This window comes from Oncorhynchus tshawytscha, linkage group LG01 (assembly GCF_018296145.1).
Source record: "Oncorhynchus tshawytscha isolate Ot180627B linkage group LG01, Otsh_v2.0, whole genome shotgun sequence".
Lineage (NCBI taxonomy): Eukaryota > Metazoa > Chordata > Actinopteri > Salmoniformes > Salmonidae > Oncorhynchus > Oncorhynchus tshawytscha.
In genome coordinates this window covers 80,084,530-80,097,925 of record NC_056429.1, presented here as the reverse complement: position 1 = coordinate 80,097,925, position 13,396 = coordinate 80,084,530, and the positions used below count along the sequence as shown (strand labels likewise).

Sequence of the window (13,396 nt, the reverse complement as noted above, 5' to 3'; positions counted from 1 at the left end):
CCGTCACAGACAGGCTGCCAATATACCCGCTTCTCAGGGGATGACACACAATTTACTGCTATGGCTAAGCATTTCCCCTACTCAACTCCCAAACAGAGTGATGTTCACACCTTGTCTTGATGAAATAAATCCCTTTGTTAATACTACACCATCTGCTAGCATCAGTGGCGGTCGGTGCCATTTAAGATGAGGGCGGATGATCATTTTCTTTCTGAGCATGTTATTATTTCTATTACAGCATATTGGATGACTGTCATTCATTTTCCATTCCCCCAGTTCAATGTAACATTGATTGGTTTAGACTATTACATGATACTCAAATGGTCCCTATACCCATCATGAGGTTGCTACAACCTAGCCTCTGAATTACATTTTTTAGTAATCAAGTTGACAAACAGTGACACATTCCATACTGCCATGCACACTCTTGCCTGCATCTAGCTGATCTAGGGTGTAATCATTAGTCCAGCAGTTGCAAACGACAGTTTCTATGGGAAAGATTCAGGTATTTTTATTCCCGTTTCGTTCCGTTTGCTTCCATTTGAGAAATGTTTTTCAACTGAATCACCGGAATGAATACACCCCTGATCATGCGCAAACACAGTTCATTTTCATAGCAGCCACATACAAACAGCATGATCACTTAGCTAGCTCTTGCTCTCTCTTGCTTCTCCTTCATTTTGGAAGAAATTAATTTGTTCATAACTGTTCAACTATTGTCTTTCTCTTGAGTCAACAACACACCACATTTTATGCACTGCAGTGCTAGCTAGCTGTAGCTTATCAAATCCAACTTTATTTGCCACATGCGCCGAATACAACAAGTGTAGACTTAACCATGAAAAGCCCTTAAACAACAGTGTAGTTCAAGAAGAATAACATATTTACCAAGTAAGCTGAAATAAAAAGTAATAATAAAAAGTAACACAATAAATAAAAAGTAACATAATATGTGTTTTCAGTACTAGATTCATTCTCTGATCCTTTGATTGGGTGGACAACATGTCAGTCCATGCTGCAAGAGAGCCCTGATAGGTTGGAGGACATCCTCCGGAAGTTGTCATAATTACTGTGGTAGTCTATGGAAAGTGGTGAGAATTATGGACCTCCTAGGTTTTGAATTGAAGTCAATGTACCCAGAGGATGATGGAAACTACATATCCTCCGGCTACACGATGGTGCTACTGAGTACTGTTGAGGCTACTGTAGACCGTCATTGCAAAACAATGCATTTTAATACATTATTTGGTGACATTAATATATTTTGTATCGTTTTATCTAAATAGGATAACTTTAATGTTTCTCAAATTTTATGAAATTCACTGAGGATGGTCCCCCCCTTCCTCCTCTGAGGAGCCTACACTGCAAGCATCCAGCTCTTCTTCTTCTCCTCCTCCTCCTCCTCCTCCCCCCTGTGACAAGACCAGCCATCGCCTTGTGCACTTACAGGCTTGAAAAGTACACTGAGGATAAGACTTGAGCAAGATAAAACAATTGGGAGTATCAGGTGCTAAAATAACAGCTCACCTTTCAGACATGGACTCTCTAGAACAGTGGTATTCAACGCTTACCATATAAAGGTCAGTGCCTGCTGGTTTTATACCTGATAATGAATTGCACACACCTGGTGTGCCAGGACTAAGTCAGTCCCATATTAGAAGGGAACTATGAAAACAAGCAGAGGAACTAGCTTTGAGGTCCAGTAGAACTTGCTTTGAGGTCCAGAGTTGAGTTTGAGAGATCTAGAACATTCTCAGCATACCTGTTATGATGTGGATTGAGCAATTAGTTAATTAGATACACCTGTAATGTGATCTGCCATGCAAAACTGATACAATTGAAATGCAATTGACCAATTAATTAACTGCATGAGGTGATACTGATTGAAAGTGCTTGCTCTTGAATAAATACTGAATAAATAAATAAATGCTTAAACATTTAGCATCTCCTTAACACTCACCCTCAGTAACAGACCTGGTTGTATGGTATGTAATAGAAGCTGTCACTCATCTGGTCAGGTGTTTAATGAACAAATCAAGACCTCTAAGTGTTTCTTTAGAGAGGCCCTTAGAGATATTAACCCATGCTGAAACACACACCACTCTACCAGCCTAAGAGCTGTATGCATGCATGCACACACACACACACACACACACACACACACTTACAGCCCCCGCCAGGTAGCATACGTCTCCCAAAAATAGGCCCCCAGCCGTGGGTCAAATTACCAGGGCAGCTACTAATCTCCTATCCTCTGCATTTCTCCACCACTCCATCTCCTGCTGGGCTCTTTAATGATGCAGCCTGCTGATCAGGAAAATATCCCCCCACTGACTGATTAACTGACTGACTGACTGTTCCTCTCATTCCAAAACACAGGATGTTGTTAGACTTCAGTGCAGCTTTTGACATTATTGATCATAGTTTGCTGCTCAAAAAAAGTATGTGTTATGGGAATTCCCCAGGGTAGCTGTTTAGGCCCCTTGCTTTTTAACATTTTTACAAACGACATGCCACTGACTGAGTAAAGCCAGAGTTGCTATATATGCGGATAACTCAACACTATACACGTCAGCTATTACAGCGACTGAAATGACTGCAACCCTCAACAAAGAGCTGCAGTTAGTTTCAGAGTGGGTGGCAAGGAATAAGTTAGCCCTAAATATTTCTAAAACTAAAAGCATTGTATTTGGAACAAAACACTAACTAAACTCTAAGCCTCAACTAAATCTTGCAATAAATCATGTGGAAATTGAGCAAGTTGAGATGACTAAACTGCTTGGAATAACACTGGATTGCAAACTGTCATGGTCAAAACATATTGATGCAGTAGTAGCTAAGATGGAGAGAAGTATGTCTATAATAAAGCAATGCTCTGCCTTGTTAACAACACTATCAACAAGGCAGGTCTTACAGGCCCTAGTTTTGTCGCACCTTGACTACTGTTCAGTCATGTGGTCAGGTGCCACAAAAAATGACTTAGGAAAATTGCAATTGGCTCAGAACAGGACAGCACGGCGGGCCCTTGGATGTACACAGAGAGCTAATATTAAAAATATGCATGTCAATCTCTCTCGGCTTATTCATGAGAGGTATTGACATGTTGAATGCACCTAGCCGTCTGTCTAAACTACTGGCACACAGCTTGGACACCCATGCATACCCCACAAGAGGTATCTTCACAGTCCCCAAGTCCAGAACAGACTAGCACACAGTACTACATAGAGCCATGACTACATGGAACTCTATTCCACATCCAGTAACTGACGCAAGCAGTAAAATAAAAATAAAAACATAAAACAAAACACCTTATGGAACAGCGGAGACTGTGAAGCAACACAAACATTGGCACACACACACACACGCACTATACATACACTTGGATTTAGTACTGTACATATGTGGTGGAGTAGGGGCCTGAGGGCACACAGTGTGTTGTGAAATCTGTGAATGTATTGTAATGTTTTAAAATTGTATAAACTGCCTCAATTTTGCTGGACCCCAGGAAGAGTAGCTACTGCTTTGGCAGCAGCTAATGGGGATCCATAACAAATACAAATACAGGATCGCCTCATGGCCTTGCCATCTTCTCCATCATCAAGGCTCTCTCTCTCATTAAACTACCACCTCTCCTCGTATTCCTCTCCATGGCCCCACCCTGGCCATTCATTAACAACCCCAAAACATCTCCCACTGGTCTCAGCATCAGGCTGCTGCTCCACCACCACCGATCATTAAAGTCTACCTACAGGGGTATGTGGAGGGTCAGGTCTAGGTGTTAGAAATTAACCTCAAAAGGAAAGTACGTATATGAGTGTACAGCTCAGTGCTATCTGTGTTGCATGGTACCGGATGGCCATGACAGATCAACTAGAGAGTACTTACATCCTAGCAGCCACTAGGCTCTAGTTACCATCTGACTATGTCATAAGAGGGAGTACTGAGAACAGTGACCAGTTTTCACAGGTTGTGCAACTTCTTGCCCCTTTGCCCTTCTCCCTCGCTCTCTTCACTTCCTGAAATCTAGCCTGCTTGGACAAAACATGTGACTCCCAAATGTCATCTTTTTCCCTATGGGTCCTGGTCCAAAGGGAATAGGGTGCCATTTGGAATGCAAGAACATCTTACAGTGCAGTGAGTCTCAAAAGTAGCACCTCCGCCCTTGGCTCTGCTAAAGGAGAGCTTTGTTGTGGAAATGGCAGGAGGGGAGTTTTAGACTACAGGGTAGTTTCAACAAGCATGGGACGGTCCTTGATTCCCTCTGTCAACTCCTCTAGCTTGGTGAAAAGGGTGATGAAAATATGTAGAGAAAAAAAAACATATCAAATACTGCCATAGTTCAGAATCTCTAACAAGCAGTGCTTGACTTGAATTAAAATTGGTGCCGATACTAATTTGAAGTGCCGCTACTGTTTGTATTTAGTGCAGTAACTCTGCAATACTTTTGAGCTAATATTCTAGAAGAGGTGCAGTAACTCAAACAGTAGAAAATATGAGTTGCCGGTACTCAGTTCAGGTGAGCTCCTGCCCAAGTCAAGCACTGCTAATAAGCCACCTTGCTAAGATAACAGAGGGAGAGAACATGAGTAACATGACACTACTATTCTGAATTGTATTATATTTGCTCACATGTTTATTTTGCCAAGTTCTTCTCCTCTGAGACAAAGAACACCCTCACATGATAATTACAGAAAGAGTGCCACCCATCCCTCCTCACTGATCGCTGCAACACACACTCATCCCTCCTCACACAGGAGACTCCTATAACTCCCCTAACAGATGTCTCCCAACAGCTAGGCTTTATTGGGTGAACCCCACCTACTGTGAGAGCTGTTCGTTTTTTATTTTAATATAAACTTTACCTGATTTTTAAATACTACCCAGCCTAGAAACATTTTAGTCATTTAGCAGACGCTCTGATACAGAAACAATTAGGGTTAAGTGCCTTGCTCAAGTGCACATTTTTATTTAACTAGGAAAGTCAAGTCAAGAACTGCTGGTCCGCAATATGTCATACCATGCAATTTGAGCTGTCCCTATCTGCCCAGCCTGGTTTCATAGACTAAACGTAACATAGTAAATGTAAATCTGGAACACTGAAATTAGTATGATAAATTTTGTATGGTTACATAAGACAGATGGTTACTTAAGGCAAAAACAAAGTAGGGTGGTTGGTTGGGCGTATAACGCAAACGTCTACTAACCCAAAGGTTGAGAGTTTGAAACTCATCACAGACAACTTTTGCATTTTTGCTATTAGCAACTACTTACTACTTTTAGCTGCTTTGCAACTACTTAGTATGTTAGCTAACCCTTCCCCTAACCCTAACCTTAACCCTTTTAGCAAACCCTTCCCCAATGGCCTAACCCTTTAACCTAACTCCTAAACTTAATCTTAAACTTAACCCTAACCCCATAGCCTAGCTAACTTTAGCCAGCCAGCTAGCTTATGTTAGGCACCTAGCCACCTAGCTAGTATTTGTAACATTTCATAAGTTTTGCTCATTATGTAACATATTGTACATTTTGCCAATTCATAACATATTTTCATTGCAAATTCATACCGTACACAAATTGTAATTTAAAACATATCACACGAAATTAGTGCACAAATTAATACATGCCATACAAAACAAACCATATTATAGTAAATGGAGTGTGAGGGATTTTTGTACAGAATAATACGAAATGCTCTGAGACCAGGTTGGTCTGCCTCGAGGCAAACTGTCACTTTGTTACACATCCTTAAGTAAAATTATGTATTCAAATTAAACTTGGACTGGGGAACTTGTTTTTTGTTCCCTGTGAGCCTATGGCTGTTGGCGTCACTGCGAGCAATGTGTCACTCACTGCTGAGAAAAAGAGCACAATTTTGGAGCAGTGATAAGACCCTCTATGGACGGATGGGGTGAGATTGGACAATTCCCCGGTACACCATAGAAGCCAAAGTCGTTATCAGTATTAATGGTTTCGACTATTGTAATATATATATAGATATATATATATATATAACATAAATAGGATGTTTGATTTGTTATATTCGAATATAGAGCGTAGCATACTTATCTTGACCTGTGCCTAAAACAAAGTTCAAAACGTATCCAACAGCAACCACAATCTTATCAGGTTTCATCAGCTGACGAGACTCTACTCATGAACCCACTTTAGGAAAACAATAATCGAGGGAGGAATTATTGAAGCGGGAATGAATGGACAGGTGCATGGGTGTTCTTACCTTATAGACATTCTCCGTTATACGGTGCACCTCGTCAGTCCGAGACATCGTGGGATCTTCTTCAGCCAAAACCATAGAACAGATTTCTTTAGTGACGGTAGATTTCCTAAGAAATACTACTGAAGAAAAACACAGAGTAGGTGGAAGGAGCCGTAGTAACAAACAACTACAGAGGGAGGCGAACGCGCGTAATATGAGACTCGGGAATCAGGGGTTTTATACGAAACTCGTCTACTGCACCCACACTAGCCCACGCAGTCTGGAGGCTATACCACGCGTGGAGCGCAGAGGGAAACATGTCATAGGGATAGCGCTGCTTGCCATTTTAAAGGGCTCTGCCTCCTCTTTCTCTCTCTCTCTCCCTCACTGCCCACACCACTGCCTCCGCTTTACCTCTTCTGCATAAAGATAATTCATAACAACTGCGTGCCTGAATGACTTCAGTACACACAATCACATACACACATCTCTAAACACAACAATAATGATTTCAACAGATTGTGCTCTTGCGGTCAAGGTAAATTAACAAATTCTGCACACATTTTATGCATAACATATACCGTATAATGGCGTAGAACCAAGTGTATTTATCGAACATTGTACAAAACACTACCACTGAATAGCTCTGTTCATTTATTTCTATTTAACTGTTACAGTTGTGCCTATAGCTATTCATGTATGAATAGGCTTAGTGAGTGGGATGTATAGTGGGTGTGTGTGTAGGACGGGGTCACTTTTCTCGTATTGGCTACAGTATGTAATGTAGGCAGGGGAATACTCCACACCTTATTCAGAAAGTCACGATCTGCACTACAAGAGCCTGTTGTAAAATATCTCTAAATGTCAAGGCCAATTCTAAAAGCGGCCTTGGATAGAATACCAAACCTATTTTCAGTCACCTTTCATTGAGTAGGCTTGTGATGGGGCAATTTACATTCTGGTGGAGGTGACAAATAAACTTATATTCTACTATTTTATTTTGTAATGGAGGGAAAACAGTGCTGCTGCTGTCTGTCTCCAATATTCCAGAAACATATGATCATTATAAACATGCAGATGGGGGAGAAGTACAGTACTGTATACATTGTTGAGATATACAGGGCACTCAACCCCTGGGTTTAGGTACCTCATTTAACAACCCTCCAACACATAACCCAACAGTAAAAATCCTGAATTAAGTTTTGTTGAAAAGCATTTTTCAATTTTGCCATTGCTTGTGTGATGATCAATACCAAACAAAAATATAAACGCAACATGTAAAGAGTTGGTCCCATGTTTCATGAGATGAAATAAAATATCACAGAAATGTTCCATATGCACAAAAGGTTTCTCTCTCAAATTGAGTGCACAAATTTGTTTTTACATCCATGTTAGTGAGCATTTCTCCTTTGCCAAAACAATCCTGACAGGTGTGGAATATCAATAATCTGATTAAACAGCATGGTCATTACACAAGTGCACCTTGTTCTGGGGACAATAAAATGCAACTCTAAAATACCTCTAATATCTCATGTTGAGAGAGCGTGCAATTTATTTATTTTTTATTTAACTAGGCAAGTCAATAAAGAACAAATTCTTATTTACAATGGACTGCCCACCAAAAGGCAAAATGCCTAGGACAAAACACACATCACGACAAGAGAGACAACAGAACACTACATAAAGAGAGAGCTAAGACAACAACATAGCAGGGTACAAACATTATTAGGCACAGACAACAGCAAAAACGGCAAGAAGGTAGTGACAACACATCCGGCAAAGCAGCCACAACTCTCAGTAAGTATCCATGATTGAGTCTTTGACTGAAGAGATTGAGATAAAACTGTCCAGTTTGAGTTTTTGTTGGAGCTCGTTCAAGTCTCTAGCTTCAGCGAACTGAAAAGAGGAGCAACCCAGGGTTATGTGTGCTTTGGGGACCTTTAACAGAATGTGATTGGCAGAACAGGTGTTGTATGTGGAGGATGAGGGCTGCAGTAGATATCATTCCTGACTGTAGGAATGTCCACCAGAGCTGTTGCCAGACAATTGAATGTTAATTTCTCTACCATAAGCCACCTCAAACATCATTTTAGAGAATTTGGCAGTACGTCCAAACGGCCTCACAACCGCAGACCACATGCTTCTTCACCTGCAGGATCATCTACGATCAGCCACCCAGACAGCTGATGAAATTGTGGGTATACACAATCAAATCATTTCTGCACAAACTGTCAGAAACCGTTTCCGAGAAGCTCATCTGGGTGCTCGTTCTCCTCACCAGGATATTGACCTGACTGCAGTTCAGCGTTGTAACAGACTTCAATGGGCAAATGCTCATCTTCGATGTCCACTGGCACACTGGAGAAGTGTGCTCTTCATGGATGAATCCCGGTTTCAATTGTACCAGGCAGATCACAGACAGTATGTATGTCATCTTGTCGACGAGCAGTTTGATAATGTCAACATTGTGATCAGAGTGCCCCATGGTGGAGGTGGAGTTATGGTATGGGCAAGCATAAGCTAAGGACAACGAAAACAATATGATTTTATCAATGACAATTTGAACGCACAGAAATACCATAACTTGATCCTGAGGCCCATTGTTGTGCCATTCGTCTGCCGCCATTACCTCATGTTTCAGCATGATAACGCACGGCCCCACGTTGCAAGGATCTGTACACAATTCCTGGAAGCTGAAAATGTCCCAGTTCTTCCATGGCCTGCGTACTCACCAGACATGCCACCTATTGAGCATGTTTGGGATGCTCTAGATCAACAGCGCGTTCCAGTTCCCGCAATATTCAGCAACTTCGCACAGCCATTGAAGAGGAGTGGGACAATATTCCACAGCCCACAATCAACAGCCTGATCAACTCTATGTGAAGGAGATGTGTCATGCAGCAAGGGGCAAATGTTGGTCACACCAGATGTAACGGATGTGAAACGGCTAGCTAGTTAGCGGTGGTGCGCCCTAAATAGCGTTTCAATCGGTGACGTCACTCGCACTGAGACCTTGAAGTAGTGGTTCCCCTTGCTCTGCAAGGGCCACTACTTTTGTGGAGCAATGGGTAACGATGCTTCGTGGATGACTGTTGTTGATGTGTGCAGAGCGTCCCTGGTTCGCGCGAGGGGACGGTCTAAAGTTATACTGTTACACAGACACGGACTGGTTATCTTTTTTTTAAGGTATCTGTATTCGCAGTCATGTGAAAATCATAGATTGGTGTGAAGTAAATGTATTTCAATTGACATTTCTTTATATGAACTGTAACTCAGTAAATTCTTTGAAATTCCTGCATGTTTCGTTTATCTTTTTGTTCAGTGTAGTTGGCCCACAAGTTGTTTCCAAAATTAAATAAGATCAAATGTTATGTCACATGCTTCTTAATCAACAAGTGTAGACTAACGATGCAGAGTTAAAGATAACGTTAAATTTAAAAAATGTAATAGTGACATGAGGAATAAACACAGTGAATAACATGGCTATACACAAAAGAGTTGGACATAACATGGCTATACACAAAGAGTTGGACATAACATGGCTATACACAAAGAGTTGGACATAACATGGCTATACACAAAGAGTTGGACATAACATGGCTATACACAAAGAGTTGAAAATAACATGGCTATACACAGGGAGTTGAAAATAACATGGCTATACACAGGGAGTTGGAAATAACATGGCTATACACAGGGAGTTGGAAATAACATGGCTATACACAGGGAGTTGAAAATAACATGGCTATACACAGGGAGTTGAAAATAACATGGCTATACACAGGGAGTTGAAAATAACATGGCTATATGTTGTGCATGGGTACGAGGTAATTGAGGTAGCTATGAACAGTACATACGTAGGGATAAAGTTACTAGGCAACAGGATGATGTGTGTATGGGGTCAGTATGCATGTTGTGTGTGTGTGTGTGTGTGTGTTAGTGTACTGTAAGAATGTGTGAGTGTGTAGGTACAGTCCAGTGTGTGAGAGCATAGTGTCAGTGCAAGAGAGCTAGTACAAAAAAGGGGCAATGCAGGAAGTCCGGGTAGCCGTTTAGTGATCTGTTTAGCAGTCATATGCCTTGTAGCTAGAAGCTGTTCAGGGTCCTGTTGGTTCTAGACTTGGGGCACTGGTCCCGCTTGCCATGTTGCAGCAGAGTGAACAGTCTGACTTGGGTAACTGGAGTTCTAATTTTTGGGGGGCCTTCTCTGACACCTCGTATAGAGTTCCTGGATGGCAAGGAGCTCTACCCCAGTGATGTATTGGGTCATACTCACCCTCTGTAGCGAATTGTGGTCAGATGCCTTGCGGTTACTATACCAAGCGGTGATGCAGTTAGTGAAGATGCTCCCAATTGTGCAGCTATAGCACTTTCTAAGGATCCGAGGGCCCATGTCAAATATTTAAAGCCTCCTGAGGGGGAAGAGGCCATGTTGTGCCCTCTTCACAACGGTGTGGGTGTGTTGACCATGTCCACATCACTAAGGAATGAACATCAAGGAACTTGAAGCTCCCAACCCGCTTCACTACAGCCCTGTCGATGTGGATGGGAGTGCTCACCCCTCAGTCTCCTGTAGTCCACAATCAGCTCCTTCGTCTTGCTGACGTTGAGAGGTTGTTGTCCTGGCACCACACTGCCAGGCCTCTAACCTACTCCCTATATGCTGTCTCATCGTGGCCGGTGATCAGTCCTACCACAGTTGTCGGCAGCAAATGATGGTGTTGGTGTTGGATTTGAGGCCACACAGTCGTGGGTGAACAGAGAGTACAGGAGGGGACCAAGCACACACCCCTGAGGGTCCCCTGTGTTGATGGCCAGTGTGGCGGATCTAGTTGCAGAGAAATGTGTTTAGTCCCAGGGTCCTGAGCTTTTATTTATCCAGGCAAGTCAGTTAAGAACAAATTCTTATTTACAATGACTGCCTACCCCCCGGGCAAACCCTCACCTAAGCTGGATGACACTGGGCCCAATTGTATGCCGCCTTTGGGACTCCCGATCAGGGCCGGTTGTGATACAACCCAGATCTGTAGTGACGCCTCTAGCACTGTGATGCAGTGCCTTAGCCTGCTGCACCACTTAGGATGCCCTGAATGGGACTATGGTGTTGAATGCTGAGCTATAGTAAACAAACAGCATTCTTACCAGTGGAGACTGCTTAGGGGAGGACGTCACATAATGGGAGGAACGGAGCAAATGGAATGGCATCAAACCATGTTTGATGTATTTGATACGATTCCACCTATTCCCCTCCAGCCATTACCATGAGCCCGTCCTCCCCAATTAAGGTGCCACCAACCTTCTGTGATTTTTACATAAGTGTTCCTTTTGTCCAGGTGGACAGAATGAAACATCAACGATGAGACAGCTTCCTATTCAATTGAGACAGCAGGTGAGAATAAATAGAGGACGACATCAATCAACATTGGTCCCTAATGACATGCAACATAGCAGGAACTGTAGATAACTACAACAATTGAACACAGGGTGGGGGGTGTAGCATTCTGCCTGATGGATTGGCAGCAAGGGGAACAGACACACACTCCCTGCCTCCCATATCCCCCAGATCATCATTATCGTGCCTTCCTCTGCAGACCTGGCTTTTTCAGAACTTGAAAACAGCCTCCTCTCCTCCTACACACCCCCTCACTCCATTTTCCCTGCCTGTAATCATCTCGCAGGTTCAAATCTCCCTTTTGTGAATCATAGAGCACAGCTATTCACTGTTATTCAGGTTCCCTTAATGCCTTTGCCCACCTACTCCCTGTCTCCCACACGGTCATTGGTTTGACGGGAACAATCAGTGACATAATGAAGTACTTATCCCATAGAAGTACATTTCACAGATTTCACTCAAAATATGGGTCAAGGAGACCTACCACTTACTCGTTGCTTGGTATCTTTAGTCATGTAGGTTGCTGTATAACAATTCTGTGAGCAACTATGTAATTATTTAAAAGCGCCTTAGTATAATCTCTATAGTTACATTTAATTCATCACATGATTCTCTCCATAACTATGCAAACTCTGCAAAACAAAGAAACTGCCCTTTTTCAGGACCCTGTCTTTCAAAGATAATTCGTAAAAATCAAAATAACTTCACAGATCTTCATTTTAAAGGGTTTAAACACTGTTTCCCATGCTTGTTCAACGAACCATAAACTATTAATGAACATGCACCTGTGGAACGGTCATTAAGACACAACCAGCTTACAGATGGTAGGCAATTAAGGTCACAGTTATGAAAACTTGACACGAAAGAGGCTTTTCTACTGACTCTGAAAAATACCAAACGAAAGATGCCCAGGGTCCCTACTCATCTGCATGAACGTGCCTTAGACATGCTGCAAAGGAGGCATGAGGACTGCAGCTGTGGCCAGGGCAATAAGTTGCAATGTCCGTACTGTGAGACACCCAAGACAGCGCTACAGGGAGACAGGACGGATAGCTGATCGTCCTCACAGTGGCAGACCACGTGTAACACCTGCACAGGATCGGTACATCCGAACATCACACCTGCGGGACAGGATGGCAACAACAACTGGCCGAGTTACAACAGGAATGCACAATCCCTCCATCAACGCTGACTGTCTGCAATAGGCTGAGAGAGGCTGGACTGAGGGCTTGTAGGACTGCTGTAAGGCAGGTCCTCTCCAGACATCACCAGCAACAACGTTGCCTATGGGCACAAACCCACCGTCGCTGGACCAGACAGGACTGGCAAAAAGTGCTCTTCACTGATGAGTTGCGGTTTTGTCTCACCAGGGTTGATGGTCAGATTCGCATTTATCATCCAAGGAATGAGCAGTACACCGAGACACCGCGTCCATCATGGTCTGGGGCGGTGAGTCACAGCATCATCGGACTGAGCTTGTTGTCATTGCAGGCAATCTCAACGCAGTGACATCCTCCTCCCTCATGTGGTACCCTTCCTGCAGGCTCATCCTGACATGACCCTCCACCATGACAATGCCACCAGCCATACTGCTCGTTCTGTGCATGATTTCCTGCAAAACAGGAATGTCAGTGTTCTGCCATGGCCAGCGAAGAGCCCGGATCGCAATCCCATTGAGCACGTCTGGGACCTGTTGGATCGGAGGGTGAGGGCTAGGGCCATTCCCCCAGAAATGTCCGGGAACTTGCAGGTGCCTTGGTGGAAGAGTGGGGTAACATCTCACAGCAAGA

At 43.1% G+C, this 13,396-nt stretch overlaps 1 protein-coding gene across 6 annotated transcripts in view; it reads right to left on the bottom strand.

Moving 5' to 3' along the window:
• Nucleotides 1-6,586, bottom strand: part of baiap2b (BAR/IMD domain containing adaptor protein 2b) — a 174,495-nt gene extending 167,909 nt beyond the window's left edge. For all 6 annotated transcript variants that reach the window (XM_024431506.2, XM_024431514.2, XM_024431538.2 and 3 more), the window contains exon 1: nt 6,236-6,586. In XM_024431506.2, the coding sequence (XP_024287274.2) occupies nt 6,236-6,310 (75 nt within the window). In that variant the 5' untranslated portion in view covers nt 6,311-6,586. The remainder of the gene's footprint in view (nt 1-6,235) is intronic.
• Nucleotides 6,587-13,396: the final 6,810 nt, after the last annotated feature.